Source organism: Artemia franciscana, chromosome 20, assembly GCF_032884065.1.
Source record: "Artemia franciscana chromosome 20, ASM3288406v1, whole genome shotgun sequence".
In the NCBI taxonomy this organism is placed as follows: domain Eukaryota; kingdom Metazoa; phylum Arthropoda; class Branchiopoda; order Anostraca; family Artemiidae; genus Artemia; species Artemia franciscana.
The window spans coordinates 26,715,840-26,743,309 of NC_088882.1; the positions used below are offsets into that span (position 1 = coordinate 26,715,840).

General features: G+C 35.0%; 1 protein-coding gene across 3 annotated transcripts in view; it reads left to right on the forward strand.

Moving 5' to 3' along the window:
- Positions 1-3,459: 3,459 nt before the first annotated feature.
- The window catches only part of LOC136039972 (3-phosphoinositide-dependent protein kinase 1-like), a 57,243-nt gene continuing 33,232 nt past the window's right edge, over positions 3,460-27,470 (forward strand). Inside the window, exons 1-5 of one of the 3 annotated variants that reach the window (XM_065724027.1) lie at positions 3,460-3,714; positions 7,982-8,137; positions 13,678-13,944; positions 15,002-15,164; positions 25,982-26,078. In XM_065724027.1, the coding sequence (XP_065580099.1) occupies positions 3,582-3,714; positions 7,982-8,137; positions 13,678-13,944; positions 15,002-15,164; positions 25,982-26,078 (816 nt within the window). In that variant the 5' untranslated portion in view covers positions 3,460-3,581. The remainder of the gene's footprint in view (positions 3,715-7,981; positions 8,138-13,677; positions 13,945-15,001; positions 15,165-25,981; positions 26,079-27,470) is intronic. The other 2 variants (XM_065724029.1, XM_065724028.1) reach the window with 2 other exon arrangements.

Genomic DNA, 27,470 nt, shown 5'->3' on the forward strand with positions numbered 1-27,470 from the left:
ATATCACTGGTGACTGACTGCAGGGCTCTGTAAAATTCTTCTTTTTCATCATCGCTTGCTTTGTTTGTGGCTGCGTAACGGGCCACCACAGACAGTTCTTCATGCTGGCTGGCAAACCTAGCGGTAAGAATTCTGGACGAAACTGGCTGCTACTTTAAAAGGGATAAACTGTTTTTTTTTTTTCGTCATTATAAGGGCAAAACCGTGTTCTCTCCTTGACTCTTGTCCACTAAATATGATGCTGTGTCCACTTGGCAACTGTTCGAGGCCTAAACCAGGCCATCGTACCTCGGACTGGGCGAGAACGTCTGGATCGTACTGGCTCAATTTCTTCAAAACTCTTTCTGTCTTGGACAACTGGGACATTGTCCGAACATTCCATAATCCAAATTTGAAGAAATTTTTTGCTAAAAAAAATTTTTTCCGGGGGTATCCGGTTGTCATAAAAAAAACCAATCAGATCCGAGGCTATTCCCAATGGATGTTTCTGTTGCTTTGGGTTTTTTCACAGGAGTGGGTCACAAGCCAAAAGCCCAATCCTCCCTCTTTATCCTGACTGAGGACAAGCTGCATACGCAGGTGAGGTTCATTTTTTCTGCCAAAATGAATTGACCTGCATTTCTTAATGCTGAATTCTAACCTCCAGAGTTTTACGCAATTTAATAGTTTCTAGGTCAGCTTTTAATAAGGCTCGCTCTTTGACTGTTTTTGCAGGGCTGACCATTTTCGAATCATCGGCATACAGGCTCATTTTATTTTTCACAGTCTGTGGGGTATCGTTAATATAAATGTTAAATACTGTTGGACCACAGATCGTTCCCTGTGGGACTCCGCTTCAGTTCTGAGTGACATGCTTGACCATTTTCTTCATGCAAATTTACGCTCTGCCTTCTATCTTTCAGGAATGCCATCGTCCACTCAACAACCTCCTGGCTTACCCAAATTACAATCAATTTTTCTGTTGTCGACTATGACATACTTTGACGAACGCTTTGGCAAAATCTAGCAGAATTACATCTACTGGTATTCTTTTATCCAAGTGCTCAGTAAAAAACTCGTATGCATCTAAGAAATGTATATCAACGGATCCTTCTGATCTAATTCCAGGTTCATTCTGTGTAATAAGATCGTTGGAGGTGAGGTGTCTGACAATGGCACTATTTACTGTCCCTTCCAGAATTTTCCCAACAACGGATGTAATGCTAATAGGGTTGTATTTTGTTGGGTCTAATCGGTTGTCTGTTTTATGAATAGGGGGGATAGTTATTATGGTAGTTATTATAATAGTTATTATAGTTATATAATATAGATAGTTATTATAGTTATCATAATAGTTATTATGAATAGGGGTGATATATTATGAATAGTGCTGTGAGAGGCAAGGCCAATTTTGTGTGAGCTTTCTTCAATACCCAAGAATCCTTGCATTCGAGATCAATTCTCTTCAAAGAATTTCAATTATCCATTGGTCAGACAGAATCACAAATGAAAAAGTTCGCAAACTTGCCAACCAGCATTTGGTGACTAATATCTTAGAGCTCGGAAGTGGAGATACTTGGGTCCTGTTCTCCGAATGTAGGACACACAGATCCCAAAAGTCACTTTACTTTGGCACCCAAACGGAAGTCGAAGACGGGGAAGACCTTGGAGCACTTTGCAACGATGATACCAGTCCAATCTGCGCAGTATCAATTTTTCTCTTCAACCCGATCGGGAAGACATATATGCAAATGCCCAATTTGGTGAAGTCTTGTGGATGTCCTGGGTGCCTCTGACAGCACAGGCGGATCTAAGGTAAGAAAGAATTGAGGGGTAATTATCACATGTGTGGAATAGATGGTGTTGTTCAGATGATTGATTACTCCCACACTGAAAGAGACCTGGGGATACTTGTGGATGAAGAAATGAAGTTTGACCAACATCCTCAGTCAGTTGCCTCCAAAGCGATCCAAACCCTGGTAATTTTAAAAAGAATGATCCGCAGTGGGTTACCAAAGCTGATGCCGAAGGACTTGTCAACAGACTTGTTCGACCAAAACTGGATATTGTGTATGTGTATGGCAACCCCATTAAATAAAGGCGACAATAAAAACTAGAGAGCGTCCAAGGGCAAGCAACTAAATCAATAGAGGGTTGTAAAAGCCTAGACTACCCGCCCTCCCTGGTGAAGTTACAGGTTCTTACCCTCTCCTATCGATGGAAGCGTGGGGATGTCGTCGTGGTGTACAAAACTCTGCGCACTCAGTCTTTACAGCAAAATATTATTAAACCTTACCAGTCAACAAAAATTGGAGGACACTCCATGAAGCTGTATTGAAACGAGCCAACACCAGACTAAGGAACAAGTTCTTCCCAAATAAAGACGTGGAGATCTGGAACTCCTTTAGTGAAGAAGCAATCTCAGCCCCTAGTTTGGAGGTCTTCAAGGGAGCTGCAGACAAAGACTGGTCGTCCAAGCCATGGCTTCGAGAATGGGATGCAGCCAATGTGTTGCCTCAACATCTTTAATAACCAGCCCTTACAAAATAATACCTTACTCGCTGGGCGATACAATTTAAGATAATTCAAGGTAAAAGTTTTTAAATTAATATAAATAAAAATAAAATGGCTTTATTAAAACACAAATATTTCAATAAATGACGCTTTGATGATAGTACATATACAAAGATGTTACCAATATGGAAACATTAAACAATATGGGATATTATTTGGAATATGATGTGACTGCAAAAATAAAATTCAAAATTCTCCGGGTGCAATGTCAAGAGCGGTGGCAATTTTCACTGAAGCCATTGCTATAGTTCTGGATCAGGCGTATTCCACTTCACCTGGCATCAAGTTTGGTCACAGTAAAAGTATATATACAGGGCTGCACATTTGTTTCAGAATTGGGACCCAGACCGACAAACTGGCGTAGTTAGCCGAGGAAGTAACATTGAAGTTTTTTAACCATTCGTAGCGCATGTATCACCAGTCTTCGGTAAAAATTCGTTATTGCGGACATGCGAAGAAACTGCCAAGACGAAATGCGTGACACACGGTGTGCCCAGAAACTCTTCAATGGAGTGGATAGGAACGCTGATTACTATATATTTACATACCTCTGCTGAGGGTTAGGTGGTAATGATATCTAAACATTAAACACACAGTCCCAGAGAAAAGCGTCGTAAATTGTTACGTCGTAATTGATTAGGCGGGAATAATATCCGGACATTAACCACACAGTCCCAGAGAAAAGCGTCATAAATCGTAAAAATGACCTATTGTTTACAGATGAGTTTTACCATAGATTTGCCTAATAAAAGGAAAGAAAAAACCACATATTCTAGGCTCTTACTACTTAGTTTTCCTCTTCACTTTTGATTAGTCATACCCCTTAATATATTTGGCTTGTGTTAAGATACCCCAATTCAGTTAGGGATTATCTGTCTATCATCTAAAATAGATGTCACTGTACTTGGCATTATTCAAAATTTCATTTCATTGAAATCAAGGACCTGGACCTATTAATTACATCACAAATACTGCTTGTGATTTGAATTATAAATCAGCTAGTCCGGGCTTATGCTGCTCAAGTCATTATGACAGAAAATCTTGAAGCTCCTCCAATGAAAAGGAGTGCAAATGATTTCATATTTGGCAAAGTTTTGGGAGAAGGGAGTTTTTCCACAGTATTTCTTGCAAAAGATGTTCACACTAGCAAGGAATTTGCAAGTATGTTTGCGCTGTCTTAAGTCAATGATGATTGAAATCATGAGATTCTACAACTGATAAAGGGACAAGTTGAATACATTACTCTGTTCATATTTTTATGCTTTTTCAATTAGCACAGGCTACAATAATCATTTCACCTACAAATGCTAATTCCCCTCATGGTGGTCCCATATTTAATCCAAGGATTGGTAAAATTCTAGTTTAGTGACTTTTGGCTATCTTGGAAAGGGGTTAGGTTAGGAAAATGAAACTTTCAGAGATGGTTCTAAAGATTAAAGTATGTCCTAGGAAAGTATTTGGAGTACCTACCTCCACTCCTTCTCCCTCTAGAGGGTCCTGACCTCTGATGACCTTCAAAAGTATTTGTATTATAAAAGTGAAACCTTGCAAAATAGATCTTCTGCTTGAATAAAGTACAACAAAATTGTTTTCAGCTTCACAACTTTACTCAATCCTAATTTATAAGGTTTTAAAGATATAAAAATACATTTCCTAAATTTTGAAAAAAAACATAGATATGGCTCAAAATTCAACTCAAATAACAGGAATTGCATTTTGAGAACTAAAGGCAGAGAAAAGCAACTGGTAACTGAAAATTAATGTAAAATGTTGTTTTGTCAAAATTTCAATAGGTATAGACCTGTCATGTAAGCAAATTTCAGGGCCCTTTAGAGGGAGAACCTTCCCAGGATATACTTTAGCCTTTAGACCCACACCCTAAAAGTTTCATTTTCCTAACCTAACCCCTTTCCAAGATAGCCAAAAGTCACTAAACCAGAATTTTACCCAAGGATTATATAAGACTAAAGAAAATGCTTAAAAAAGAAATTCCTTTTGTTACAATATAAATGATATGTCTATCATTCTGATTATCATATTTTCTTTTGTTAGGCCTATCATATTATCTGCTTTTTAAAATCATTTCAACTAATATTTTGGTCAATCATGCTCTTAAACTTACATGGAGGTAAATTTCTGATTGAAAAGATAGCAGGTTTAATAAAGAAGCTATAATGTATGACTACATTGTAGTAATAGAAAATTTCATTATTATGGCTATATTTTGGACCATCAGAGGAGGGGAGGAGGGATTTCCAAGTGAATTTGATAATATACTTGGAAAAAGCATAAAAAAGGAACTGAATAGCATTTTCACCTTGTCCCCCTTTCAGTTTTTTTTTATAGAATGTTCCATATTTTTCAACATTATGTTTCAGTATTACAAGATTCCTTATCTGATTAACATCAAATGTAGGCTAGTCTATTCTGCAGGCTAATAACACAAAAACCTAGTTTTAAAATCTTTCATTAGTCTTTTAAGGTTAAACATCAGTAATTTCAAGTTTGGTTCTTTTTTTTCCATTACTGAGCTTGGTAGAAAATGACACTAGTGTATAAATGTCTTTCAGTACTCTTTCTGAATATACTAATCACTTCCTTTGCAAATTTTATTTTGAGCCCTTAAAATGGCACCTTCTTTCTTATTAGGACATTGTTATCAGGAATTCTGAAAAATACCCTAAAGAATCATAAAATCTCAATTATCTCATTACTATAAGTGCATTGTTTCCCTTTACTCCCTTCCCCTGATGGATGATAACAGTCCACTCTACGTAGTATAGTATAGGGTTAAGGCGCCAATTAGTTGACAGTGCAATTTTGGAACCAATGTCAAAATTTTCTTTCAAAACAGGATAACTCTGCTCAGTTGTGACTTTGAACACCATCTCTTGAAAACCGTTATATTTTGACAATCCAAAGTGTGGACACTATATCCTATACACCCAGATAAGAAAAGAATGTTCAATTCAATCAGTTTCCTGTTTTTGACACAAAATGTCATTACTTGGTTATTTTTTTGCATCAGCACCTCTGCATCAAGATATATCTGAGCTTCTCTAAAATGTAGCTATTTAGCCATATTGGCTTTTTCTTGATCAAATTAAGTTGAAATGGACGCTAATATTATATTGATGAAACTATGTTAAAAGTATTGAAAATTCTTGTCTGATGTAGTGGAATATTACACCAACTAAAAAATTTTCTTCAGCCAAATTCAAATGTAGATATTTGCTTCTAATATGACATTCATTTCTTTTGAGAATATCTTGTTGTAACCTTGTCAAACTTTTTGACAGACAGCAACTGTCTGTCAAAATATAGGTGACTCTGTCAAAACTGTAGCTATAAATGTTCCTTCAGTCAAATTCAAATGTAGATATTGACTTCTGTTATAAGATTCATATCTTTTGTGAATATCTTGTAGTTCTTTGTCAAGATGTTTAATGGACAGCAACAGGCCCTTCAAAAAATGGGTGAATCTATTGAAACTTCACTGAACATGTAAAACAGATGATAAACAATTGGTGTTGAAATTCAAGGGTCCTCTGACAAAAGCATAGTTGTCTGGGACAGTCTTTTCATATATGCAAAATCATTTCAGTGTTTAATGCTATCTTCTGCAAAACAAAGGTCCAAAAACAAAGGTCCAAAAACAAGTCTTAAGACTCTGAAATTTGTTATAATGATGACATCTACCTTGGGACAATTGAAAATTATCACGTTTTTTGGCATTTCAAATATAGGGTAAGACATCCTGTTTCAGGTACATTAGGATTTCCACACACTTCTATTACTTTATCTTTTGTCCAATTCAAAATTTTTCTGTGCTACTGGATGAAAGACTATACAATAATGGAAAAGCGGTTTGGGAAAAGTATAGGCAACACTCATTACTGCAGCCCAAGAATTTAAGACAAACAGGCTGATTAGGCAGCAAAGAGGATCACAGTGCATGGTAAAATTTTATGGGATTTGAGTTTCAATTGGTAAAAAAAAGAGTAACTGCATTTATGGAAATGAGGCAGAAGGGGAAAATACTCATTAAAAAAAGTGTTAAATATTGGTGAATGATATGAAAAAATTGCAAAAATCTTGAGATTTTCGCCAGTAGGGGGGGGGGGGGGAAAGAGAGTCATGGGCAATAAGCCACCTTGTTCTCCTAATTGTCTTTGGTTGCATTATTAACTTTAATACAATGCTCAGAAGACAGATGCCTCCCTGTAAATGTTTCACTTAAACTCAAATATGTCACGAAGATCAGGAACTTATGGAGGAAGTAGATGCTTTAAACCTGTGCCTTGTTCCCTGAAAAGCCCAGATTTTTAACATTTTTTTGATAATTTATGTATAAATCATTTCTTTTTTTAAGTAGACTATTTGAAAATTAGACAATTAAATAAGTATTTTGTTTTTTTTCTTCCAGAAATGCATTTAAAAATATGTGAAGTAATAACTTTCAAACTATATTTTAAGTGAGGTATCTTCTCAGCCCTTCCCAATGGGGTAGCTTTGTAAATTAATTTTTGCACCTTGGTTGGGATATTATTAGGCGTGAATTTTTTAAGCATAAGTTTCAAACTCCTATCTATAAAGATGTAGAATTTAGTTTCTGTGCCTTTAAAAAAAGATTCTGGAAGGGAAATTTTCAATTTCTGGTATTTTGTACTAAACAACGACAATGTTGGCCCAAATACAGACAAAATGATATCTAGCAAAAACCATGAGATATTTAATTGGTTTCAGCTACTGAAAGGTCATTACGATCTCCAAGACTCAGATCCAATGCTGCTATACAACGGTGCTTTTGTGTCTTAAAATTTATGTGATCCATCCAAAATAAACATATATTATAGACCATTTATGTTTTAATGCTAATGGTTATGCAGTATCAAACATTTGCACACAACAAAGACACACACAGTTTATCTGGTTATCCAAAAAGTGCATACTAATTACTTTAAAATTTACCTGGTTCTGCTAAGTACTTCAAGAATATTGCTCTAATAAAAGAGCAATAAGATACGAAATTTGATATATTTATCATACATGTCAAATTATATCATACTAATATAATTATTGTGTTTTTTATCATATTGCTTTGAGAAATAAAATGGTAATTTACTATTTACTTCAGACAATAAACATATCAGTTGGTTTTGAAAGGTAATGACTAAATAAAGCGTTTCTATTTAATAGTTAACCATGTTTGTTGTACCCTAAACTTCCTTTTTGGTATGTAATCTAATGTGAATTAAATGTTATTAAAGTAAGCTAGTGTGTCAGTGAGTAAAGTGAATAAAATTGGAGAAACGTGAGTTATAAGTGATAAACACCTATGATCTCCTATTATCTTCTATTTCAAATTGTTTTACACTCCTTTTTTTTCAGCCTAGAGCTACCATATAATTTTGATATTTTATTTCAGTTAAAGTCTGCCAGAAGCGCCATATTATAAGAGAAAAGAAGCAAGATTATGTGAAACGAGAGAAAGAAACTCTACTTGTGCTAAGCAAAAACGTCAAGGAATCAGCTCCATATTTTGTCCGTCTCTACTGCACATTTCAAGACCCAGAAAGCTTGTGTATCCTTTCCGTGTCTGTCTTTTACCCCCTGAATCACATACATCTCATTTTGCGTGTAAAAGCTCTTTTTTGCTTCATGTTTCTTTCATCCCCTGACAAAACCTTGTGTGTTAATATGATCTGCTGCCTGCATTCAAACATATGGTAATAGCAGGGGATTCCGAGTTCCCTCTTCCTTAGGCCAATGGCACTTATAGGATATTTTAATGGCATATATTTCTCTTAAATAAAGAAAAAAAGTTGGTTAAGATTACTGCAGGCTTTGGGAGGTGACTCTTAGGACTTGACCTAATTTTAGGCGAAATGTATTTAATTTTGGCTCAAAAGGGAAACAGCTATAGGCTTATCACTGAGGAATTTTTCAAGCCTCTGAAGTAGGGGAAGTGTTTAGTTAGTTACTTGAAAACTCTTCATTCCTCAGCTGTGTACCCAAACTCAAAGTTTTGTTTATGTAATGTACAATATTATCCAGCTCTGAAGGTTTATTGAAGTAGAACTAATGAAGCACAACTCATTTAATGGTCACTCTCCTTTACTATAAATATATATTCTATTTCATCCCATCTGTTACTGCTACTACCAACAACTCACCACAGCACCAAGCCGGCTGAGGCCAACACAGCTACGCACGTCCCTGTTCCATCCCAATCTATTCAAAGCCTCCCTTTTTATACCCTCTCAGGAAGTTTCCATTTCCCTTAAATCTTTCTTTATGACTTCCTCCCTCCCTGACAGTGGACATCCTGCTTTCTATTTAGCCCTAGACAGTTGGCTGAAAAGAATAATCTTTGGTAATTTGTCATCCTCCATCCACAGAACATGCCCTAGCCATCTTAACCTTTCTCTTATTATAGCCCTAGGATACTGTATTGAACCACACTTTTCGCACAGTCTTCCGCTTGAAATTCCGTTTGGTCAGTCAGCTGTGTACCCAGAACAATCCGTATGCAATCTCTCTGAAAAACATCTAATAAATCTTCATCTGATTGTTGGAGTGCCTATGCTCCAGAACCATTTTTGACTACTGTCATCTCTTTAGCTTACAATGTTCTTATCTTGGTTTGCGGTCTTATTTTCCTTTTCTTCTAAGCTTTTTTAACTGTGAGAAAACACTATGAGCCTCGACTATTCTACACTTAACATCTTCACTGCTCCCACCATCTTTACTAATAATACCACCAAGGTAAGTGCAGCTGTCCAACTGATAAATCATTTCGTTACCCAACGTCACCTTTCATCTGCACTTATTCCTATCCTTAGTGACTATGCAACCCTGCTTAACTCCTGATTGAATACAAGACAACCTGCTAACCTCATTTCCTACCTCAACCACAGCAGTGTTATTCTCGTACATAGCACTAATCACTTTAATGTATTTGTATGGTATACCATACAAGGATAAGACCTTCGCTAAGGCTCTTCTATCAACAGAAATGAACGCTTGCTCATAATCTATAAAATTGAGGGCTCAATTGATAGCTCAAGCTATCATATTTTGAGGTATTTGATAGCTCAAGCACTCTTCAATTATTAACCTAAGAGTGAAAATTTGGTCGACACATCCTCTACCCTTTCTAAAACTGCACTGTTTTATAACTAAAAGTCTTATAACTTTGTCTACAGCATCTGTCAGTCTAAGAAATATTGTATTACTAAGTAATTTGCTTCCCTCAGAGATCAGGCTAATGCCTCGATAATTACCACACTCAGTCTTAACACCTTTCTTATACAGTGTTTTAATTAGGGTTTTCTGAAAATCGTTAGGTACTTTCACTTTTTCAAAAATTATATTTATAATCTTCAGTAACTTATTTCGAAGTTCAGAGCCACTGATTTAAGAAACTCAGTTGCCACACTATCAGCACATGGCGCCTTACTATCTTTTAATCCTTTGAATACTGTCGCTAATTTTTCCTCACAAAACAAATCTTCCTTTCACATCCAGGATTTCAAAATCTTTTAATTCTTCTCTATGTCTTTTCCTGCAACTCTAACTCAGTTTAGCACACTCAAAATTTTCTGCCCATCTTTCTGTAACTTTTCCTCATCAGGAAAGTAGTCCTTATCGGGAGTAGTCCTGATTGACTACTCCATCTCAATTTATTAACATGCCAGTACAATATTTTTTATTATGCCTTTTAGTTCCATCTTGCAGATTCTCAGCAATTGTATCCATGGCCTCCACTTCACACCTCCTTAGTTGATATTTTAATGGTTTCTCCACTTATTTTACATTTCTTTTGTTTTCATATGATCTATCACTCCGATAGTTCTTGTACAAGCCCCTTCTCTTCTCTAATAAACATAAAGCCTCTTCACTAATATTCCTAGCTGCGTTCCTAACTTCAAAAAACACCAAAATGTGCAGTTTTAGCTTCAATTCTTCTAGGAAAGGGAGTCTTTGTATCAAGCGTGGGAGAAAATTCTCCTACACTTTTCTCTTCTTTTCTGGGGTTGTAGGCATGAGGATGTAGGTACTTCCAGTCACTTTAGGGGAGGTACATGCTGTTTTATTCATTTCTTTGCGGAGAAATAACAATATATATGAAAAAATAACAAGCTTAAGTGTACAAAATTAGTGGTAACAAACTAAAATTGGACTCTGACAAAATAATTCATGTAACATGTTTCAAAGACATGATAGAAATTGAGATTTTAGCCTCTTGATATGTAAAACAACTTAATAAAACTCCATAAACGAAAAAAAAATGTTTGTGCAAATGGGTTAGAATTTTGATGAAGAACTTTGGACTTATGAATGTTAGGACCAATCTTGGAAGGGGGATTTCCAATACTCTCATCCCAAGTTTTCAGGTTTGTGGATATTGGTAGTTTCAGTCACTTTATGGGAAGCACATGGCGTCTTTACTTATTTCCTTTTGTAGTAAAATATCGATAATTCAAAATTTAATGCAGGAACATTTGGTAACAAATAGAAATGAACTCCAAGGAGAAAAGTTGCATAACTTGTTTGAAAGATTTAAGAGTGCAGTCTATTGACATTTGCACAAAATAATCAGACTCCATTTGAAAAAAAATGTTTATACTAAGAAGCTAGCATTTTTGCTGAAAAGCCCTACATCCTCCAACACTACCCCTCAGGATTGGGTATGTAAAAAATAAATATGACGTTTTATTATCGAGAATCACCTCAGTGAAAAGAGGCAATGAAATAATTGTAAAAACAATTAACTAAAAAATATAAAATCAGAATAATCTAAAACTTCTAATATTTTAATGGAATAGTACAAAATGAAAGAACGCTTCAGTACATGCTAAACGCATATTAGGTGACACAAGGCCACATTTCGAAATACATTTGTCGATATTAATGGGTCGTAAAAAATACGATCCAATTAAGCTTTTCGCACAGTTCTCCTATGAAAACTCAGACAATTTGATCTTTAACTCTTACTGTCTAAGGATAAGGACTCCTTGCCCCTCCAACAATACAGCTATGCCTCCTTACCAAAGCATCTGCGCTGTGTTACCGTCAGATTAACTCTCTTTACTCCTTCCCTGTTGCATTGTATCCTTTGTGTCACCTCTTAGAAAGCTCTTTACTTTTAGATCCTAGTTATTGTGTTACAGAGTAACACTATTGTTTTCTCAACTGTTTTTTTTTCTCTCTTTTATTTTCTTTTACTTTCATCGGTAGCTCCAAAGTGGTAAGTGGTGCAAGCTAAAAATTTTTGCTGAGCGTGGGAATCATGAAACAGGACGGAAAGATTTTAGTGAAGTTTGTAAAATTTCTAGTGGTTTTCCAGGGAAAAAACAGTATTTTTTTCCTCATGTTTTATGTGATGTCAAAAGAAAACTATTTTACCTGAGAAAGCAAAATGTTTTAGGGCATTCTTATGTTATACTCTTACAGAACGTAAAAGTACCTCTCTGAGAATCGGTGAATAAAATTCCATGTCGAAAAAAACGAATGTTTCTTAAAAATAATTCTCGGAAGCCATTCTCAGATGCCAAATACAGATTTTTTTTTTTTAATGTGTTATTTGATGCCTCTTGTACTTTAATCGAGTATTATTTACAATAAAATTACATAAGATCGATTTTTTTTTTCAAATGTTTTTTATTTGGACGTTTATTATGTTTTAGACTCTTAATGCCATGGAAAGTAAGCATGAAGGTGTGCACTCTTCTGTGTCCAAAAAAATTTTATTCTAAGAAATAATTTCTCCTAAGAAATAAATAAAGAAATAAGTAATCATCATGCATTGATTTCTTTGACATCCTAGGGTTAACTTTTTTTCTAGGCAAGTTAGAACTTTCTCCAACACAGATAGAGAGGTCTTGATCTTCTAGAAACTGGAGCCTTTCATTGGTTTTCTACAAACGAAATTCCTTCTATCACTTTGCTGCTTTGAAGTGTCAATTCAATTAATTCCTTATATTTTATTTCTTAAAATGTCCTATCTTTGAAGCTTAACTTTATAGAAATCAACTAACTTTGAATACTGACAGAGCTTGATATTATCTCTTTGAGCTACTTAGCAAAGTTTTCGTATTTCTTGTAAATCTGTTGAAAATAATACTGAAATCCTAGTTTGGAAACAGAAGTTTGGATATTTTTTTTAACTGTTGATTTTCATGTTTATTATATTTTAGACGTGGTATTGGCATGGGAGATTTAGTCCTACTTTCACAACTAGTTTGTTTCACAGCTGGTTTTCACAGCTGGTTGCAATAAAGAATACAGGCTGAAATGGTCGATACTTAGGAGTCTGCTGGTAGCTTCCTGTCAAAATGAATTTCTCAATTACCGTCGTTTTACTGATTGAATACAAACATTACTTTTGCTTATTAATCTATTATTGAAGTACCCCTCCCTAACCTTCCCCTGTTTTAGAGAGAGATCAAAAAAGATACGCTTAAATTACTGATGCATTTCCTCAGAATAACAAATAAACGGATCTGACTCCTCTCCCCACACTGTGGTAATTTGAGGCGTCTAGTGCTGACATTTCTTGATAGCAGCAATAGTGAGTGAAATAAAACTCTGCATTTAGATGGTCAAGTGAAATTGTATTTGAATGTGTTAAATAAGATTTTGTAACTTTTTTGCCAGGACTCTATTTCTTTCCAAGCTCTCCAGTAAAATATGATTTCCTTTGTCCATCTTTAAAACTATCAAAATCATCGTAACTTCTACAGAATTGATTTATACAAAAATACTACTACTACTAGCAACTCACTGCAGATCCAATCTGCCTGAGCCCAACACTGCTACGCACGCTCCTCCTTCATCCCTATCTATTCAAAGCTTTTCGTTTGGCACTATATGGTTGGCGGAAAAGGACAATTTTTGGCCATCTGTCATCCGCAACGTTCCTAGTTAAAAGTTCATATAAAAATACTCTTAAATATTCCCTTAAAATCCTTTTAGTTTTTCTCTTTATCCCTGATTTTCTCCATCCTTTCCTTTCTCCGTCTCTGGCTATAAGGATGCTATAGGTAGAGATGGATTTGGCTTGAAAAAAACCACTAATTATTTCTTATAATACCTTATTCCTTAACTTGAAGGTTTTAGATTTTGTTCTCACATATGCCAAGAAAGGTGATCTTCTTGGTTATCTCAACAAAGTTGGATCGTTTGAAGACCATTGCTCGAAATTCTATGGCGCAGAAATAGTTCAGGCTCTTGAGCACCTACATTGCCTTGGGATTGTTCACAGAGATTTGAAACCAGAGAATATTTTGTTGAGCGAGTCAATGCACATCGTAATCACTGATTTTGGATCTGCCAAAATTCTGAACTGCGTGGAAATGGATGAAAAAAATAAGGAAAATAGTGAAGGTACGAGTTAAGGTTTATTTTTCCTGTGTCCTTTTAGTTATGTTTTTCTTATATCCTATTGTTTCAATGTATCAAAGAAAGACATTAATTTTCATATTACTCTGTAGTTAAGATTCAGCTCTATCTATCTACCGAATTACATTTAAAAACTTGGTTTGCATGTTGTTTTTTTTTTTTAGGTTGAAAATACGTTGAATATTAGTTGAAAATTGTTGAAAAAGAACAATTTTTTTAAAGCAACTTTAGATCCTTCTCTAAGAAAGAATCTTAAGTAATACCAAAATATGGCTTGGTTAATAGATTTGTCTAGGACTAATAAATCCAGTGATGAAATTATCTTATCCTTTTGGTGCAAGCTATGAATGCAGTTTTGTCTCAGAGAAACCCATACATTAAATTTAGAAAACTCCGTTTGTTAAGTTTTAAAATGTATAGGCTAGATACTCGTTCACTGCCTTCGGTAAAAGACTACTACAAAGAATGAACGTACGAAAAAAACAAGAACAAACAAACATATTAAATGGGATAGTTTTACAGAATTGCTTTTATTTTTATGTAATTATGTCACCAGAAAACGGTTCCCTGTTGGGGGGTGGACACCCTGGATCAGGGAGAGCTACCTTTGTGTCTTCTAGTCCATGGGCCTCTTTCTACGAGAGAAAGATTAGGTGTTCTATTTATTCTCATTCATTTGTTTTGTAATTTGTCCTGTTGATCTAATATAATTAATTATAGTAAGTCTTATAAGTTAGGCAATTATTATGGGCATTGCACTGATTGACAAATATAATGGGTATTTGTAGTGATGGGTGAAAGATAAAGATAGAATAAGTGACTTTTAGAGATTAGAAAAATATTGTGCCGAGTAAAAAAGATATTTTATGGATTTTTAAGTTTTTTTTTTTTGTAAAGCTAGAGTAATAATCGACCGATGATTGCCTGCATTGCTATCCCTGGTTGTAGGGTCCCTTGTGGCTAATTATGTAAGGTCATAGAATTTAATAGATGCTGCGAGGAAATTATACAAAGCAAAAAATATCATATTCCTTTTTTTAAGAAGATGCAGGAGAATTGAAGCGGAAATCAAGTTTTGTTGGTACTGCTCAGTATGTTTCTCCCGAAATCTTGAACAGAACCAGGACAACACCGTCTTGTGATTTATGGGCACTTGGCTGTATTATATATCAAATGGTCGCTGGATTGCCTCCATTTCGGGGACAGTAAGTATATGCATTTTATACTAACATTTATCTCCGACCATCAGGCATGTTTGAGATCTAGGACGAAGTCAACTGAATTAAAGTTTGCTCTATTGGGTATTATATAGGCCTAAATTCCCGGATTACTTTGGGAAAAGGAAGTACAACCAAACTTTTTGTCAGCAATTTCAAGTATGTATTTAATGTGAATACAATAGCAAACGCCTTCTTAAAGCGGCCCTCACATGCGTGTCTGGCTAGAATCTCATATCTAGACACGTGTCTGGCCAGAAATCAATATCTAAGTAATTACCCTTCGCAAGAAGAATTCAGTGCTTGGCTAAAACTACAAATTTAGTTTCAAATAGATTAGAGTTGTTATTTCTAGCGAATCAAGAGAGCTTATGCGGGCAAAACTCTCAAATTGTGATCACATTTTTTTTTGTGTGATTACAATTTTTACTGTCACAAGATAAAGGATGAGACAAGCCAAAAAATTGCCTAATTGCACTTCACTATTATGTTTGGTATTGCATATTTGCCTAAAATGAAAAAAAAAAACAATTAATGAGAAAACAAAAAATTAAATTTCAGTCTAAAAATTTAGAAACATAGCTGATGAAATTAGTAGAATTTGACACATTCTGATTGGCTGTAATCGAAAATCCTAGGCTGTGAGTTCTAGAGTCTAGAACTGGATGCTTAGCTGTAACTTGTCTAGCCAAGCACCAAATTTTACTTGTGAACGGTAGTTGTCTAGCCATCGCTGTCTGGCCAGACACATGTCTATACGTGACATTCTAGCTAGACACGCATGTGAACGTCGCTTAATCAGCACGATTAGTTTTCAGTTTTCGAATCCGTTGTAAATGAAAGTCGCCGCTGAAAAGCATGTTTCTTCTTCGTTTTAAAACATAAGAAGAAATGCCTTGCTCTGCGATGCCTTGTGTTTTACCTTGTTTCGATGTATTTCTTTGCTTTATATTGCTTATTTACTTTCATTATTATTTTGCTTAATTTACCTATATTTTTTATTTGCTTTATAAATAGAGGTATCCAGTTATATTGGCTGACTTACGAGTGATTTAGCTTAACAGGAATTTTGGAAGGATTGTTTTAATTAATAAAGTAAGATTTTGAAATGTCGAATCATCTTCTATCCTTTTTCAATTTGTGCAGTAGAATTGGATCACTGTATCTTAACTACTTTATCCTTAATGATGAAATATATCATTAGGGGATCTTTAGTAATTTATAAGGATAATAATATCGTTAATAAATTCATTCATTATGCATTTATCATTAATTGATTAAATTTAAAATTCATTAATTTATTAGATATTAATTCAGTATTTTAAATAGATTCTTAAATTATGGTGTCTTGATATTCATCAATTTACTCTCTAAATAGAAGTTGAAATATCGGCGCGTTTTCTTTTTTAAAGTGACAAATTCGTTATCTCTAGCTTTTAATATTAAACAATCCTGGATGTAGTACTGTCTAAGCTTGGATTTTTGTGATAAAGACGCAACAGGCAACTGTAATTCAAACAGTAGACGTGTTAACGCTAAAAGTATTTTTTGTCGAAACCGGACATATTGCTTGGTATTTTTCCCTTAGATATACATTGTTGAAATCTCAATTGCTAGGTCGTTAACACTATTGGAAAAAGAGTAAAGACGGGCCTCCATTGCCAAAATTGTGTGAAGTTTGCAGCTAGTTTTACCTGTGAATTCCAATTTTGGGGTAACACAAGGGATAGAGCTTGAATATGCTCTCGAGTACGTGGGGTGAACCCTTTGGGCCTAATTTTCTTTTTTTGGGGGGAAGGGGAGGTTACAAATTTCTGAAGCCGAGAAGTTTAAGGTGTCTTAAATCTAGGGTGCCATTTTACAATTTTGGTGCCTGGGAAAACCAATGAAGTGATTCAGATGTATGATAGCAGCTTCATATTTGAGGGAGCCAATGACAACATCAGTTAATAAACCGTTATGCTAGAAGAATGAAGTTAAATACTATATGTTATTAGATGGAAAAAAAATTGAGAAAAAGCCATTGACGAAGTACTGCTTCAACCATCTCCTTCCCCAGAGAACCAGAAAGGCAAATTCATACAGGTTGAACATTGTTTTTGCTATAAAGTTTCCAAGACTGCTCTTACCAGCGATTGAAACAGTAGAAAATTCCCGTAGAATCAGCTGGAATCGTAAGCAAAACTTGTGAGAACTGAAAAATTATTTAATTGACACTGTTTCTAACCAGCAGATGAAGCTCCTTATCTACATTGAACTACCATTTCATTATACTTTATTTATTGAATATCGTTGAGTACTCAATCGTTAATGAATATCGTTAATGAATAATTATAATTATGAATATCGATATAATTTATGAATATCGTTGAGTATAAGGAAGCTGCTATCACATTTTTAATTCCCTTTAGTTCCGAAAATAGCAAGATCCTATCCCCATACTAGATCCCAAGAAGTACCAGTCCAGGTACTGAAGACCTGATTTTATTGAGAACCACAACACAAGTGATAAGTGTCTGTCTGATTGAACTCAAACCCTCAAAACGTGCAACAATATTCATTGCTGCTAACCCCTTTTAAATTGGCTTGAAATATAATAAGCCATTATTATGAATACGGATGGTGAGAACCTAGCCATTCACTCACAATTTTAGTTAAGCACGGAAACAAGATACAATAAACATAGTATTGACCACATTTTATTGAATGAATTTCGCCAACCCATCTAGTACTGAGCCTGACAGAAAAATATTTTAATACCAACCCCCTTCTATAGAGGTCGGGTCAGCCGCAACCCACAAAAGACATAACTATGGGCTTAGCTCTTGGTTCCAAGATATTTTGGCTGGGATCTGAAATCTATACCTGGTTTATTTGCTTATATGGAATTTATAGATTTCGCTTTCTCCTCTCCAACAGTGGTTGTATCGATCATGGACCCTGTAAAGGGATAACAAAGAAATTAACTGTTTCTTTTGACCAAGTTTGGTTGAGATACAACAACAACTTTTAGTAGATAATCTAAAGACTAATTTAGATCCCATGAAAAGCACAACCGCTAATCGTACTTTACACCAAGTTATGTTTTAATTTGACACGTATGTAGTAGACATGCTGATGACGAGAATTTAGAGATTGGCTTCTCCTGTCCCCCAAAGAGGTCAGAACGAATTCGGACTCCCAAAACGTGCAATGGATTTTACTCCCAACTGCTTTTGTTCAGATCCGACTACTTATTTTAAAGAACTACAGGATGCCTTAATGACAAAAAAATTATGGTTTCCCTTCCTTCTTTTCTTCAGAGATTGAGTCGGTTCCATATTACTAGAAAGGTAGAAATAACACATTCAGGTAAATTCTGAGTTTGTAATAAGTCAAAATAAGTTTAAACTTATGTGTAACTAAATAAGTTAAACAAACTAAGAAAGTTTATAATGGACGAGATAGGCTGATTCTTCATGGTATCGAATCCCCTTAATATAGAGCCAAATGTCCTTTCTCGACGGTTTCCTAATTACATTTACTCTTATTTTTACCAAAGTTAATTCAACACAAGAAAAAATAATAATAAATTCCCTCAATATAGTGGTTCCCATTCTTTTTCAAATCCCTTACCCTTAGAAAAGATTTTCATAGTGGATTCTCCCCAACAAGAACTAAAAGAAAAAGACCAATGAAAACAGTACTAGGCGCAACTTGGATACGTTTTTTAACATAATTTCTAACTAAGAGAACTTTTGGCATTGTTATTTTTTTAACAACTTAGCATGAAGATTTATTAACAGAAAATTTAATACGTGTGTACATTTATTAACAGAAAATTTAATGCTTTTCTGTGAAATCTTTGATCTTAGATATTCGAATTGAGCCTTTTAAAATCTGGACCAAGTGCTGACTGGTAGAGCCTTAGATTTGGAGCTGCATTAAGTTTATTTCTTGTTTGTTCTTGATAAATGCATAGGATGATAATGCCCTCTCAGCAGGTATTGCGCTTTGAAAAGGCAACAACAATTCAGGGCTTTATAATTGATGCTTTATTTTCTTTCCGTGTTCTGGCCCAGAACTCAGTAAGCTTTGTATTGTAGTAAGTTTTTTCTTGGTCATCTTAATAAAGACTGAGCTGTAAGGGCAAAAATGAAATATACAACAATCTTGCCCAAAGAATGACAGGTGGTGCCTTAAATGTGGAGCTGAGTCAAGCACACTGGTTCTAAATGTGGCAGGATTCCGAAAGTGAATTTCTTTGTCATGGACTCAATCTAGTCAGATATCTTGAAAATGTAAATGGGAGTGTTATGTATTATTTGTTCTGTATTATGCGCCATTAATTCTATTACTTTTGGAAAAAATGTCACTCAAGTATGCAAGCTACTGAAGCGAATTACAATCATGGAAATTGAAAGCCAACTGAAAAGGTTGATCCTCGAAACACATTTGTGCTTCATTTCTCAATTCAAACATGCTTGTGGGTACTTTTTCAGCATTATAAATGGTAACTCTGCGAATTAGAACGTTATCCTTAATTACTGAGCAAAACGGGCGCTCTCTCATCCTAATAATGGAATGATTGTGTTTAATATTACGCGACTGCAGTGTGAAAGAATGTCCATGTTCATTTCAGTGTAACTACAAACAGTTGATTTTTTCACGGATTAAATTAAAAAAACAAGTTTTTTAACTGAAAGTAAGGAGCGACATTAAAACTTAAAAGGCACAGAAATTACTTCGTATATGAAAGAGGCTGCTTCCTCATCAGCGCCCCGTTCTTTACGCTAAAGTTTGACTCTTTCTCACAATTCTTCTTTTTAAAACAGTAAAAAACTTTAGCGTAAAGAGCGGGGCGTTGATGAGGAAGCAGCCTCTTTCATTTACGAAGTAATTTCTGTGCCTTTTAAGTTTTAATGTCGCTCCTTACTTTCAGTTAAAAAACTTGTTTTTTTAATTTAATTTCTGAACGTTTTTGAATCAATGCATGTTTTGATTTTGGCTCTCTGCAGAGGAATAATCAAAACGAAATTTGCATAATTTTTTTTTTGGCTAAATGGCTTTCTCATAATTTTGATCGAATGATTTTGAGAAAAAAAGAGCGTGGGACGAAGCCTAGTTGCCCTCCGATTTTTTGGTTAATTAAAAAGGCAACTAGAACTTTTAATTTCTTTCGAATCTTTTTATTGGTAAAAGATCTACGTAACTTATAAATTAGCTTACGTAAAGAACTTCTGTATTCTCATGTTTTTATTACATATATGAGGGGATTCGCCCCACCGTCAGTACCTCGCTCTTTACACTAAAGCTTAAATTTTATCCCAATTCATTAAGAATGACCCCTGAATCACAAAAGCCGTAGAATAAATAGTTGAAATTACTAAAAATACTTTAGCGTAAAGAGCGAGGTATTAGAAGGAGGTGAGCCCCTCATATGGGTAATAATTTCTGTTTGTTTTAAGTTTTATTGCTATTCCTTACTTCCAGCTGAAAAAGCTTTTTCACATTTATTTTTTAATTGTTTTTTTTTTAAATAATGCTAGTAAATCCTGCTCTCCCTTCATGGAAATTTTCTTCTCCAATGACAAATTCTCGATGGAAAGTTCCTCCAGCATATCCTCCTCTTCTCAACCCCTCCCCCCAACCAAAACAATCCTCCTGAAAACGCCTGTATACTTCCCAATAACCATTACTATATGTAAGCACAGGTCAAAGTTTGTAACTTGTTGCCCCTCCCACGGGGACTGTGGGGGAGTAAGTCGTCCCCAAAGACATAGTTATAAGGTTTTTCGACTACGTTGAATAAAATGGCTATCTCAGAATTTTGATCCGTTGACTTTGGGAAAATAATTAGCGTGGGAGGGGGCCTAGGTGCCCTCCAATTTTTTTGGTCGCTTAAAAAGGGCACTAGAACTTTTCATTTCCGTTAGAATGAGCCCTCTTGCAACATTCTAGGACAACTGGGTCGATACGATCACCCCTGGGAAAAAAAACAATTTTTTTGGTCGCTTAAAAAGGGCACTAGAACTTTTCATTTCCGTTAGAATGAGCCCTCTTGCAACATTCTAGGACAACTGGGTCGATACGATCACCCCTGGGAAAAAAAAACAAAACAAAAAAACAAAAAAAACAAATAAACACGCATCCGTGATCTGCCTTCTGGCAAAAAATGCAAAATTCCACATTTTTGTAGATAGGAGCTCGAAACTTCTACAGTAGGGTTCTCTGATACGCTGAATCTGATGGTGTGATTTTCGTTAAGATTCTATGACTTTTAGGGTGTGTTTCCCCCTATTTTCTAAAATAACGCAAATTTTCTCAGGCTCGTAACTTTTGATGGGTAACACTAAACTTGATGAAACTTATATATTTAAAACCAGTATTAAAATGCGATTCTTTTGATGTAGTTATTGGTATCAAAATTCCATTTTTTAGAGTTTTGGTTACTATTGAGCCGGGTTGCTCCTTACTACAGTTCGTTACCACGAACTGTTTGATAAGAACAGGTTGCTCAGAAAAGGAGCAACCTGTGTTTTATTCATAATAGCGTCATAAATGTAACGTTTTTAGGACCGTAACGTAAAAAGTAACTTTTTATTTAAAACGTAACGAAACTATTACTCACGTAACCTCTGCGGCAGCTCTGCCACAGAGGTTCCGCCATTACTGATATTTTTTCGTGTATACCCCTCTCTCACAGGATTCTGCGTACCCGTGGGGTTATGCGTACCACATGTTAGCAAGCACAGCCCAATGAAAATAATTTCAGGACCTCATCTTCTTTCACGCCCCCATCAGAAGTTGCATTGCCTCTGGATATCCCAAATGCATGAATGAGAAACTAGCTTTCGCTCGTATGGCTAAGATTTAAGAGCCGCATCTGGCAGATGCTCAAATGATATGATTCTGGAAACCCCTCTTCTCTTCCTCTACTTATGAGCCAGATCACAGCTAGACTTGTTTCAGGGTACCCCTGGCTCCGACCCTTCTACGAAATCTAAAAAATATCCAAATAAAATTGGAATTCCATTTAATAATTATAATATGGGATTTACAGAATTATTTTTCTAGCATTATTTTTTACAAATTCAAAAGAGATACAATAGTTTCAATCTCGTTGCTTGAAGGGATAGGTTTATGCTCTACAAGTCCCCAACGTTAAAACATCCGTCAGAAGTTGACTTTGTCTTTTTTTTTTCTTCCTTATACAATTTACTTGACTGAAAAAAGGATTTTTTGTTTTTCCTAGAAAGTTAGTTGCAACTTCACAAACTTCAGAGGAGATTTTCTTCTCCATTCCCTATCCCCACGTTGGCTATTTTGTTTGATCTTTTATGGCTATTGAGCTCCATATGCCGATCACAATAAACCAAAAGAGAGGGAAGTGATTATTATTAATTTTTGGTGACATTAAGTAAGATATTTTATCAAACAATGGGAATTTGATGTAAAAACAATCTGCGATCGGTTAAAACCTGATTCAAGGCCTATTGCTAGCTAACTGGTATAGTACAGTATATAGTTTAATATATTTGACGCAAACAAAATCCCCTAGGTCCTTGGCCAGAAAAAATAAAAGGGGAAAAAAGGGAACAACATGCAAAAACAATTCAAAGTGTCAATTTAAAGACACTTAAACATAAGAAAACAGTCGAACAAATAATTAAAACAAGAAAAGAACTCCATTCAAAAAGTTTAATATTAACAAATTCAACATATAATAGCATCGCGGTGGGTCTTACGTGCACCAACAAACCGCTCCAGATTCCTAACAGCAGTAAAACCCCCAACAATTTTCCCACCCAAGGCTTTTCCACGCCATCCAATCCAAAATTTTATTTTCTAATATCCCTCTCTTCACACTTACCTAGAAAATACCAGAAAATTCCTTCCACTCTCCATACATTGGAAAACTGTAGGAACCACTCTTCTTTAAAATTCCACTCAAATATTTTCTTCTTGCCCTGTGTGGCATAAAGTTACCTCTTCAAGAAATTACTCTTTTTTATACCATCCCTAGACAACCCCGCTCTAAAATATACCTCTTTACCCCGAGTCTCTTTTACCCTAGGATACAAACATAGAGAGTAAGACATTCTGGTCTGGCACAACGCTTTCGAATTTCCTGATCGGCCAAAATTGAGTCTAGACAACTCTCCTGTCTCAATCCTACCCTAACCCCATTCCATTCAGCTGATATTCCACACTAATCCAAAATTGTCTTATTTTGCCCCATCTACGAACATCTTCTTCTGTCTAACAGAGACTCTGCCCATGCTTTCCTAACTAACCTATTTTTCTCCAAAATTGCCCCTCTTCCCCAGTACTTCACCAATTTTGCTAGCCTCTTGCTTCTTAAAGGCGAAATTCCTAAATTGCTTTTAATAACTAAGCTATTAAAACTCTCACTTCAACTTAGTATCCTTTTAAAATACTTTAATTATAATCTTCATTAAAATCAATTATAATCATCTAGTATCCCTATCCATGACCTAAAATTCTGCTCCGTACTCTACTACCGACCTGATTCTTAGACTCTAACACCAGCTTCTGGATTTTAATATATGCAAGACCTACTGACCTGAAGGAACTTTTCGGACTGTTCCTGTTGCCCTATTCCCCTTAATTTTAGCTAATTCTATGTACTTACTCCGCTTACCATCCATTATTAGACCACACTCATAGTAAATAATCACATCTACGCAGATTTAAATTTCAACCTAAATTTTTTTTTCTCTTCTCTCTTTACCAAGAAACGAAAACCGATGATTTACTAACATTAAGTACTAACTTTTTCTCTCGTAGATAGCCCTCTAAAATTTCCAAAAGCCTGTTTAGGTTTTTTGCCGAATCTTCCAACATGGCAATGCCATCTACAAACAAAAGAGCAAAGAACCGCGTCAAACTAAGCTATACCACTAGAGCCTGGTTTCGCTCAAACCTTTCCAATATATCGTTCATATACAGTGAACATAATCTCATAGAAATCATGTAACTTTTCCTGAAGATCTAAATCCAATCAATTCTTTATTAATAAACCCTTCTAATTCCATCGAACGCGTCCCTAAGATCCAAAAACGCATACCATAATCTGCCATCCTTCCTCGTAGTATAATTTTTAACAAATAAATCCAATATTAAACTTGATCAACCGTAGACTAATTGTGTTGCGGAGCAACACTACTGCTTTCGTAGTTTTTTTTTTTTTTTTTTTTTTTTTTTTTTTTTCACCGTGATCAGCGACCTGTAGCTCCGAAGTGGTAAGAGTTAAAAATTTGAGATTTTTCAGAGGGAAGGGAAACGTGAAACAGAGTAAAAAAGTTCCAGAGAAGTTCCTAAAATTTCTAACAGTTTTCCATAAAAAAAATAAAACCGTCTTTTTCTTAGAAACTCTGCGTTCGATGTTTGGCGTCAAGTTAAGACGACCCTAGCTTCGGAAATAAACTTGTTAGAAATACAGTTATGCTGAACTCATGTAGAGCTTTCATTTGTCTCTTCGAGAACCGGAGCACAAAATTCCGTAGCTCTTACAGATTTCGCGGAAATAATTCCGGAAAAGTCCATCTCGTTCCGATTTTTTTTGGAATTTTCTCAAATTTTCGATTTTGATGTTTCTTATATTTTTATCGAGTAGTGCTATGAAAAGTATGCAAGAAGAAGTGAAGTGTTCTATATACCAAGTTGCTTCGTTCTCTAAGAAATAATTTCCGAAGTTTCGACGTTCTAGAGGTAACTTCTGTTCTGGACCAGCTAGAATTTTTTTTCCAACGCGGTTCGACAGGTCTCGATCTCCTAACAACTGGAGCTTACAATAGTTTCTCCGAAATAAAATTCGTTCTTTGGGTTTTTCTATTTGGAAGTTTTGTCATTCCCTCGGGGCAATTTAAATTTTTTGGTGAATTTGGTTTGTTTTATATTTTCCTAGCTTAGACCATCAAAAGTTAAGCAGAAAACTATAAGACGTTATTTCCGTATCTCTTTCAGATTTCCCGGAAATAATTCCCGAAATGTGCGGCTCGAAACATAATACTTCGAATTGGCGTCAAGTTAAGACGGCCCTAGTTTCGGAAGTAAACGTTTTAGAGATAAAATAATTATGAACTCATATAGAACTTTTATTGATGTTTTCGAGAACTGAAGCATGAAATTCCGTAGCTCTTACAGATTTCCCGGAAATAATTCTGGAAAAGTCAATCTCGTTCCGATTTTTTGAAATTTTCTTAAATTTTCGATTTTGATGTCTATTTTATTTTTATCGAGTAGTGCTATGAAAGTTATGCAAGAAGAAGTGAAGTGTTCTTTATACCAAGTTGCTTCGTTCTCTTAGAAATAATTTCCGAAGTTTCGACGTTCTAGAGGTAACTTCGGTTCTGGGCCAGCTAGAATTTTTTTTCCAACGCGGTTCGACAGATCTCGATCCCATAAGACTGGAACTTGTTCTCGTTTATTTCTGGACCAGCTAAACATTTTGCCAAACTCAGTTTAGTAGGAGCTCGACATAAAACCATATCAAAGCTGCTTCAAGATAACAATCGAAGCCGCATTAGAAAAATGTCCTCTGAAGGACATAATGGAGACTGTTGCTCCGCAACTGTGTCCCGTAGGGCACAGTTGCAGGTGTTGCTCCGCAACTGTGCCCTAAGGAACAGGGCACAGTTGCTGCAACACTTCCCGTTGCACAGGCAACGGAGGTCTAGTTTTTTCCTAAATCCTGCCTGTATTTTACTGAATTGTTTTTCCTTTTCCAACCAAACATCTAATCTTCTGCATTTCTTAAAGTATTTTCCCCATTTTTTAAACAGTAATACTTTTTTTTTCAGCAGTGATTATGCAATCTTTCAGAAAATCATGAAATTAGAATATGAATACCCAGATGGCTTCCCAGACGATGCTCGAGATATTGTGACGCAGCTTTTAGTAAGTTCTCAATGTCAACTTAGGAAACATTAATTCTCTGATAATCCTGTGCAACAGTGACATTATTGTGGGCTCACGACTAATGAAGTCTCCCTTCTCTCTCCCCCTGGTAAATTCTAAAACTACCATGATATATAACAGATTAGCTCATGTTGTGATAGACAGAATTTTTTCAAATATTTCTTCTTCTTTTAGGAGATAAGTAATTTAGGGTTTATTCTTGATGTTTATGCAAAACCCCTAACTTTCATTAAACAGAAATATTATAAAGCAGAAGCTCTAGTGAATAGAAAACTTCTGACTACATGTCCAATCCTGGAATAGTTTAGAATTCTAGAATAGGAATAGAGTTCTAGAAGTACCACCTTTGTTAGTTTTTGGTACAACACAAAGAAAATCGTAATTTTTTTTCCAGCATAATAGGTTCGCAAAATAACAGAAACAGAATAGAAAGTAAATAATTTCAATTATGGTAAAATAATAATATAAATATATATATCATAAAATAATAAAATAATATATAAAATAATTATATATAGCTAAAATAATATATAATAAAATAATATAGCTAATATAACTATATAGCTAAAATAATATATATTACACTGAAATAATAAACACTAAAGTAGAGTTTCAATAGAACACTTAATGATATGGCTACATTTCCTTTGTCATTTTATCAGCCAAACTTTTGTCTTTGCAACCAGCAAAGGAAATATTTGACAAAATACTAATATGCTTAAAAAAACAAACAAAAAAACAGGAAGGCAGAAGCAAAATGCATTTTTTTTTACAGCTAATGTCACCGTTTGATATACTAACCAAAATGCTATTTAATTCTGAAGTGCTTTACTCAGTAAATACTGTGATATTCCCTTTCCCACCTTCGTACACATAAAAATGCTTGACCTCTTTTCGGACCATGGTCATTCAAGAGTCATTTGAGAAATGGTCCCTAAATCGAAAGTTACCCACTATATATTTTGTTAATTTCGCTTGATTTGATTATTGATTTTATTTTTTACATTAATTCATTATAATTCCTGTTCATTTTAAGTTTAGCTTATTATGCGACTTGTATCTACTATTTTTAGTTTTGTTTTATTTTTCATCTTCGCTCTTTACTTCCATCAGAAAAATTGATTTTTGAATTAATACTACAATGTAAATGTAGTATTAATATATATATATATATATATATATATATATATATATATATATATATATATATATATATATATATATATATATATGTATATGAAATAAGATTTTAAATACACATTTTACTAGCGGTGGGCATATTATACCCCGTTGAAATCAAGGTCATGCAAGGACTTTCAGTCTCTGTGATTGGAGGACCGAAAATTGAGGCCGTTCTATTCTTCCCCCTTG